We start from the raw sequence: 9190 nt of genomic DNA, 5'->3' as shown, positions 1-9190 counted from the left end.
TCCTATCTTCCTATCTATCTACCTATCTATGTATCATCCTATCTACCTATCTACCTATCTATCTATCTATCTATCTATCTATCTATCTATCTATCTAATACAAACTATGACTCTACAGAAGCATATTGTTTTCTCTTGGTATGTACAGGAAATAATTTAGTACTGTTGGACTTGAAAGTTCTCACTGTCTTTTCCGAATAGTGATCCACCTCTGAGTGCATGGATGCCACAATAGAGCAACACTGCCACCTAGGATGGGCTGCACCACCCTGCAGGTAAACTTAGACTAAAGTAAGACTCAGGGTTCTCATGGAGAACCTGGAAAAGTCCAATAATATCACTTTCCAGGCCTGGGACGGTCATAGAATTTGTCAAATCCGTTCAAGTTTTAGAAAAGTCATGGAGTTTTGTTGTGTGTAATGAAATTAAAAGTAATGTCCTGTGGATAACCTTCAGTGTAGTGTAGCATAACGGGGAATTTATTTTCTGTGGCTGTTGACGAAACGTAGCTCTAATATGTTTCCTGATTTTCTCCCCTCATTCTGCTTCTCCCTCCATGTTTGCCAGCTAGCTGGAATTATGCTTGAATAGAGTTTGAGAAAGAGAAACATGATGCTGTGACAGTGTGACTTAACATGTAGGATCATGAATCTCAAAGGTTCCTGTGCCCCACTACTACTTTTAAATTGTATAAAATGTGATTGGTCATGGAAATTTTATAATAGATCCTTGAAAAGTCATGGTAAGGTTTTGACATTTTGTCCATGAAAATGTGTGGGAACCCTGAAGACTGTTGTCTCAGTCTTTGAGGATATCGGTCCAGTCTGATCTGAGCTGAGTGCTTTGGAAAATGTTTTTGATGAGAGGGTTTTTCTTTTTGTTTATTTCATTGTCCGAACTATAAAACAGTCACATAGTAATTTGAAAAAATCCGCATATGTACCATACATTTCCCTCTTTTTTTCCATTTAAGAGAAAGCTCCTAGGATTTCGGGGAGAAGTGACCACAGTGTGCAGCCATACAGGCACAGACAGACATTTCCCTGATGGATAGATATTTGTCTAGATTGGTTTCCTTGTGCTCCTTTCCATGTTTATATGTGTTATGGTCAGCAATAAGAGCGCAGGGGTTTTCTCTTTTTTAAACCTTATATATAAACTTTATTCCTTCTTGTCTCTTCTTCTGTTCTCATTTGTAGAAGAAAACCAGCACTGAGTTTTAGGAGACATTTTATGTGAGTTTCACATTATTATTATTATTTTTTATTTAAAAATCAACAAGATAAGATAGAATTTTATTTATACATACATTTGTAAATATTTAAAAAAAACAAAAAAAAAACAAAGGCAGGATGTGCGCACTGAAATGTCCTCCTGAGACCCGCACTTACGTCCCATTGTCCTCAAACGAGTACTTCCTAATTAACAGTGTCTTAGTTTGTAACTGTTGCTAAAATTGGTCACGTGTTGCCATATCAAACTACAAACATTATTAATCATAAATAAACAAGGACCGTGTTCACTTTTGTGTCGGGATTGGTCACAGACTGACTTGGCAGAGATGGCTGCCATCTTGTTTGTTCATGCATCAGTGTATTGTGCTCTTACTGCCACTAGATGGCACAAAAATGTCCACAAATGAGGACAACTGGTTCAAGTTAAGCAGAATGAAGTATAAGGTCAAGTAAACCCAAAATGTGATGTCCTCATATGAGGACACAGGGTCTCAGAAGGATATACCCAAGCAAAATAAATAAATACCTTAAAACAACTCACCTGTACGGTCGTTGGCTGCCATGCTGCAAACATGTTTAGTTTGAAATAAATATATTCTGATTTTAATGAACACTTTAATCAAAACAACTTTACTCACTTCTAAAACGGGTCTTTTGAAGCACAAATATATGTTATGATGATTATAGCATTCTTTAATGACCTTTCACTAGACAATTCATTCTTACTTTAGAGAGATTATAAGCATTTTTAGGGCAGCTGGAGACTTGAGGACTTGCCTTTGGAGGCTTAAGTGATTCCAACCTGGGTTACTGCAGCGATCAGAAAGCTTGACTCTCTGTTCACTCACTGTTTGGTTGGGTTCAAATCATCAGGAGAATGAAAAATGGCCTGTGTTATACCTTAACCTGCAAATAATGAGGTGAAAAGTACATTATTTATATTGGAGTGAAAGTATTAAGTGACACAATTTGGATATTACTGACTATGACCTCATAACAAAGTTGTACATACCTTCCAGGGATGGAGACCACAGCACACTGCTGAGGAAGGGAAAGCAAAACTAACGAGTGGCGACATCTACTGGATAAACTGCAGTATTGATGCTAGGCGTCCTGTGCTACGTCAATATAAAGTGGGCCAACCATAAAATACAGGTTGAAATACGTACGGTCCGATTATGTAATAACAATAATGATAATAATAATGAAAGAAATAAATGGTTTTGTTCACAGTCTTGCTTCATATGTTCTGTTAATAGAAATAAAATGATTTTAATTACGTATATGATTTTTTCACATCCAAAACTGTACAGCTTTCTTTTTCTGAAACAGCTATATTCTACACATTTGTTATATTAAAGTGCTTTTTGATGTATCAGTCATAGTTTTATTGTAACTTTTCTATTTTATATTTATGTTCTTGAGTATTGCAGCACATTCCGTTATTTGTATTTCCTCATCATATGTTTAAATGGTTAATGTGTGCACTAAAAAACAAAGTCGTTGTAAGTGAAAACCCTCTTAGTAATTAATGATTATTATTCTGACGATAACGAGATAATTTCTATGGTTCTGTTAATACAATTGAGTAGAAATGCAAATAAAAGTCAAATCACTGAGGAGGGGAAGTTGCTTTATTTTGATGGTGAGCACATTTTAACATTCTTTATTTAAACAACAGTGTGTAAAAATGACTCAGTATACAGTTAAAATTATAGAAACATAATAACAGAGAGGCAGGGGGAAACCACACTACACGAAGATATTATAAGACATATAGATGTCAAGTGTCTTAATAGCCTTTCATATGGTGTTCAACATCCCTCAGAAAAACACAAATATGAGGGTTATTAATGCTAAAGTAATATTTATGGATAAAATACTTTACCGGAGCAATCATCAAATTAATTATTAATTGTTTTTATTACTATTAAAATATTAATTTTACTATTTTTTCTTGGGCTTTTTTGCGGTCAAACATATTTTCCCATTAGTAGTTTATCACTTGTATTATTTTATGTGTTATTTATTTTTCTGTACTTTTGAGTTCTTAACTGTGAACTTTTTATTAAGTGGAGGCTTTAAACAAGCCCTCTGGGTTTTTTGCCTATCCCTGTGCTGTACTTCATTATTTATTTGCCTTTTATGTGGTTTAATTGTGCAAAAAATAAACTATATATAAACTATTAACTATTTTTTCAAAGTTTTGTCTTGTTTTCTTTGGTATTTAAGGACATTAAACACCATATTTTCCATCATAATATAAAGTCTTTGGAGATATGGTCCATTATAAATCTTTAAAAGTTCTTCCAGAGTTTCTTGGTGTGAGAAAAATGCCAGGAAAGGTGTTAAAACAAGATGAACACATTACAGTAGCTAATTGGCCCCTGCATCTGTCATGCGTTACACCACTGTCGTAAAACGTCTCTGTCTGCTGTTGCAATGGCGTTTGCTGCGACAGCACTTTCCGGCAGCAGGGAAATCGAGGAGAAAGCAGCGACAAACGTCGCCAGCGGATACGTTATCGCCTCAAAAAGCCGTGGATTTATGCGATATTCGGTGAACTAACGTGTATATTGATTGTATATCACTTCGCTTCGTGGATGAGCTTGTGTTCAACGTTTTCAAAGCTTGAATCTCCACCTTAATGCGGTGGGATGGCCACAGTGCCGCCTGGGCCTAGTAGCGCACTGCCTGCATCCCCGGCTGAAATTCCTCCTTTCCCCGGGGCTGGGAGCGCGGAGCCGGCGGGGGAAGACGGAGAGCCGGCCTGTCACAGGGAGGACTGTGTCCCCGCCGGTTCAGGGAAGACGTCGGAGCCGGTTAGCGAAGTCAATAGGTCGGTTACGAAGAAGCAGAAAAACATGCTAGCGCGAGCTAGCCCGGCGGCGCTGCACCTCAAAATGCAAGCCCGAGAGCAGCAGCAGCTAAACGGCTTGGCCAGCCCCTTAGAGGACGCTGACAGCCACCAACACACAGGAAACCGGCCTGACAATCCGAGACCGTCCGTGGACAACTGTGACAGCAGCAGCAGCGGCAGCAACGAGGAGGCTCCAGCCGCTAGAAACAATAGTGAGCATTGCCAACATGAAGGCCACAGCCCCTTCTCCAAAAACGGCAGTCACTCTCCTCTAGTTAACAATAGCATGAACGGGATGCCGGGTTTAACAAGAACTGAAGCGGCCCACAGCCAACCCGGGGACGAAGGGAAAGAGGAGTTTGACCTCACGGAGCCGCCGAGACCGCCGAGCGACGAGCCGCCGGACGCCGGGCCCGGCCGAGAAGAGAGCCTCGCTGACCCGCAGCAGCAGCAGCCGCCGGCCGCGGAGCTCGCCCGGCTCGACCTGAGCAGCTCTCCCGGCCGAGCGGAAGAGGACAGCCACGGCATCCGCTATGTCCGCTACGAGTCCGAGCTGCAGATGCCGTGGATCATGAGACTGATCACCAAGGACTTGTCTGAGCCTTATTCAATTTACACCTACAGGTACTTCATCCACAACTGGCCGCAGCTCTGCTTTCTGGTGAGTGTGACTCTGAAAACATGTCAATGTGATGAAAATGCCTGCATTCACCTTTTAAACTCTGAGCCAGAATAAAGTGTCAGATATCATCCCAGCCTGTGGACTAAGGTTACCTAAGGGTGCATAGCATTACTGGGGCTGGGTGTGACTGCATGCTTGTAGCTTTCATCACCTGTCAGTGTGTCTCAAAGGCAGCCAAACATAGAGCACACACATCGATGAATGTGTTACTGACAGCACACTGGTTTGGAAGTTGTATTGTGACAGTTGGCAGCTACAACACCCACTTCTCTGTCACAAAGCCTTGATCCTTTGTGGATTTTAGTTGGAATTCAGACCTGTCAAATCAAGTAAAGTTGCTCCTTACTGTTAGTCACTTATCTAAAGGTCTTTGACCTGTCACATGTGCAGGAATTCAGAAGCAAGCAAATGTATAAACCCCTTACTCTCCAGTTTTGAGAGTAATGTGCTGCAAGTGCGCGTTTCCTCTTGCACTCAGTGTCCAGTCAGGATTTTCTACTTTGACAAACACTATCCTTTCTTTGCTTATCCTCTGAGCCCCAAGGTTGTAAACTTCCCACTTCCAGTTTGTCTGGAACGACGCATGTAACACAAGAGGAAGTGCAGTGAAAGAAAGGTCAGAGTTCAGCTCAGGGAACCAGCACAACTGGCACGGTGACAGGAACTGTGGAGGAACTGTTGCTAGGCTTTCAGCGACCACCCCAGCACACACTCAGGAGGATCTAACTGTTGTGTGTTTGTTTGTGTGTGTGTGTGTGTGTCACAGGCCATGGTGGAGCAGGAGTGTGTCGGAGCCATCGTATGTAAGCTTGACATGCACAAGAAGATGTTCCGTCGTGGCTACATCGCCATGCTGGCCGTGGACTCGAAACACAGAAGGAAAAGCATCGGTGAGATCTGCACTCTGCATGTCACGTACAGGATCAATATAAAAGTCTGTCCTTTTGTGATGTGGAGCCGAGACCAAGTTGTGCAATTGCGTCTTTTGTGCTTTCTTTGACAACCAAATCTCTCAATGCAAATGCAGTATTTAGATAAGATGTACATTCTGAGTTGATTTGTTTAACTCTAAGTGACATAGTTTACCTTCTGCCTGTCTTGCGCACCAGACGTCAAGCCAGAAAAACAGAAAAACCAAGTGTTATTTTCTTAAATGTTTGTGTTTTGTGTGTTTGCGTGCCGTCACTGACTTTGCCTCTTTTGTTTCAGGTACTAATCTGGTGAAGAAGGCCATCTACGCTATGGTGGAGGGTGACTGTGACGAGGTAAGATACAAAGTCCCATTCCTGCAGGAGGATTTCTCAGGCAAGCAACATGATTTTTTTGTACAGGGATGTCAAACATGCGGCCTGTAGGCCAGAACCAGCCCGCCAAAAGGTCAAATCTGGCCCACTATATGACGAGACTAAGAGATGCCAGCATTCAGGAGCAAGTTAAACATTAGCCCTTTTTAAATAGGAGTTGTGCAAATTTGCAGGAAAACCCAATCAGTCTTTTTTCAGCATTGGCAGTACTACTTTTGTTTATACAGAATGCGCCTTTTTCGGGGCAATGGGGGGCGTGAGCAAGTAACAAAACGTGTAGCTCAGCATGTGACGGAAACGGTGACGTGAGAGGGAAGCCGCGGCTGGTCAGTCCTTTGGCGATTCTCTCATAAGTCGGCCCGCCCTTTACCGCTTCCGTCATCTGATAGTTAATGGCCTCTTCGTTTGGGAGGACAAGGAGGGCGTGCAATTCCTTGTCTCCCCAGTTGCTCATCTTTACAGTGTCTGTCAGGTTTGTGTTTCCCTCTTGCTACTAGCTGCTCGCTAATTCCTGCTATCAGCTGTTTATCCACCGCCAGTCATCAACAGCTCCTCCCACAAGTCATCAACAGCCCCTCGCGTTGTGGAAGGCCGCCTCAGTCTGTTTAAACTAAAAAGGTTCCGCCTATATGTCTACCCTACGAGGCGGAAATTGGGCGCCTCGGATCAACTCGCCAATCTGGCTCTGTGTGTCTAAACGCTCGCAGCTTGCCGGCAAAACGACCCAACATTCGCGGAAAATCTGGCAGTGTAAAAGGGGCTAATGCTTTGCTTTTCCGCCCTGACCAGGATACAGCTCTCTGGTATAACAATGAATAATCACTGTGACCGTGTTGAAATATATTGATCATTGTGCAAAATATTGTCAATCAGCAGCTTCAGTTCGAAAGAATCTGTATCGGGAAATGTCTGGATAAATGCGCATGTAATAACAGTGAGAAGTAGACTGACTGAATGTGGAAAAACAGACATACTGCTGAAGTTGCACTTATTTTTCTTAAGACATCTCAGGCTGTTTATCTGTTTTGTGAAAGGATGAACGTCTACAGCATGTACTTGTAATTCTTTACACACAAAAAAGGGCAAATATTGGAGCTTATGATAGTTACAGCTTAATGTGCGATGGTTTTATTGGTCCGGTCCATCTGAGATCAACCTGGGCTGCATGTGTCCCAGGAACCAAAATGAGTTTGACACCACTGCTTTAGCACATCCAGAGAACATCTACGTTTTTAAGAAAAGCCTGAAACACACATATGGGTTGGTGTAAACATGCTCAGGGTTTATGCCTGAGATTGGCCCACATTTGCATTAGCAGCATGCCAGCAGTAGACGGGAGGAGTGTGTTGCATTTACATAGCCAGAATATACAGGAAAAAAGACAGAATTGCTGGAAAACACAGTAAATACATAAAAAAATACATTGCCCAACATTGAAATCTCTCCGTGAGCATGAACTAAAAGTAAAAAAAAAAACCCTGCTTGTATTTCAAGGACCAGGTTCTCTTCCTGTCCTTCACTTATCTCCACAGTTTGCCTGTAACCTTGGTTTGATTGTCAGCTACTCCGAGCCTTTCAGTCTCGTCCCTCTCCTATGAGCTGTTTCACTTGCTCCTCTCAGCGCCGGCGCCAGACAATTATCAGCGAGGGGGCAATGATGTTGATATTGTGGTGGGCCACCACAAATAAAAGAATGTGGGGGAGACCCTGGGGTCAGTTTGGATTCACCAAAGTCGCACAGTAACACAAACTAACCGACCGAGGCAGCTGTAGACCAGCAGCTCCTGTGTTCTCTGAGGTAAAGTTACTGTTCTGTCAAAGGAGTCTTGCGGCTTTGAAAAGAGCAAAGATAACAGCTTCAGAACGGGCTGTTTGATGGGGAGGTGAAGCAGTGAAAATATTCTAAATATAGCGTACACTTAAACTGATATTGATAACAGGCTTTTTTAGGGACTGAAAGGTATAATATGCAGGATTGTCAGTATTGTTTGTACACCTGCCGGCCAGCGAAAGTGAAAGTAAAAGCCAACCCTGGATTCACTCCCGTTTGGCGTTTTGCCTTGTTGTATTTGCAGTTAATCTGCACTGTGTCTCTTGGATGCCTGCTGCTTATGGTCTGGCACCTGGTTGCTGCCTTTCTATAAAGCCCCAACCTCACATGAGCGTGCCGTTAAAGTCCAGCGCACAGAAAATAAGAAGAAGATAAGAAAACCAGGCAGAGGGCAGAGTCTCTGCAGATAAACGCACCACCACACACGCTGGGAGGGAAAATTTCTCCATGAGGCTATACATTAGCTTTGAAGAGAGCAGAGATAATGGCGTCAGAACGGGCTGTCTGATGGTGAGATATAGCAGTGAAAATATTCTAAATATAGCGCACACGTAGACTGATATTGATAACAACACTTTTAAGAAACTCAGAATATTAGATCACTGCTGAAAACAGAGAGCTAAGAGTACTTAATGTCTACATGATGCCGCTGACCATGATTTTATTATGTGTATCTTTAACTCACAAATTTATTTGCAAATTAATTGTTTTAATTGCAGTGGAAACTGCTTATAGTGATCACCGTTAAGCCCTGTTTCCACTGTGAAAAGTTGTGGATGGTACCAATGGAACCTCATGTTTGGTCCCCCCTCTGTTGGGGTACCTAGCACACAGATCTGGTACTAAAAGGTGGAGCTGTGAACCCTGCAGTCTGATTGGTCAGTAGAGGACAGTCTCTGCTCAGGGCTGAGTTGTGGCTGGTTTTGAAGCTCATGTAACCTCACACGTAGCCTACTCTTGAGCGTGTATACTTGTGCAGTAGTGTGTCTGTGTCACTCTGCAGTTACACCTCCAAAACACTAGTCGGCGGCAGGGTTACTGTGAAGTGAACACACAGTAAACACACATTAAACATGGCTTAATAGAGACAAACACAAGTACACAAATCAGCTTCACTATAACTCGCAGCATTCACAGACAAACACTTGTCTTTATCTGGACACATTTTCCCCACAAATACAACATGCTAACGTTATTAGCACAAGCCTATGGCATTTTACATTGTATAAATTAGCCTAGCAGCTAGCGTTTTTTCCTCTTCTCATATGAAGCCAGGGA

The 9190-nt window shown here is 42.4% G+C and overlaps 1 protein-coding gene across 1 annotated transcript in view; it reads left to right on the top strand.

The window, feature by feature from the left end:
- The first annotated feature begins 3368 nt into the window (after nucleotides 1–3368).
- naa30 (N-alpha-acetyltransferase 30, NatC catalytic subunit) overlaps nucleotides 3369–9190 on the top strand; it is a 15665-nt gene continuing 9843 nt past the window's right edge. The window contains exons 1-3 of the mRNA XM_050057492.1: nucleotides 3369–4756; nucleotides 5544–5667; nucleotides 5987–6042. Coding sequence (XP_049913449.1) covers nucleotides 3893–4756; nucleotides 5544–5667; nucleotides 5987–6042 — 1044 coding nt within the window. The 5' untranslated portion in view covers nucleotides 3369–3892. The remainder of the gene's footprint in view (nucleotides 4757–5543; nucleotides 5668–5986; nucleotides 6043–9190) is intronic.

Source organism: Epinephelus moara, chromosome 12 (genome assembly GCF_006386435.1).
Source record: "Epinephelus moara isolate mb chromosome 12, YSFRI_EMoa_1.0, whole genome shotgun sequence".
In the NCBI taxonomy this organism is placed as follows: Eukaryota; Metazoa; Chordata; class Actinopteri; order Perciformes; family Serranidae; genus Epinephelus; species Epinephelus moara.
Note: the sequence above shows the minus strand (reverse complement) of the source record. Positions and strands in the feature narration are given on the sequence as shown.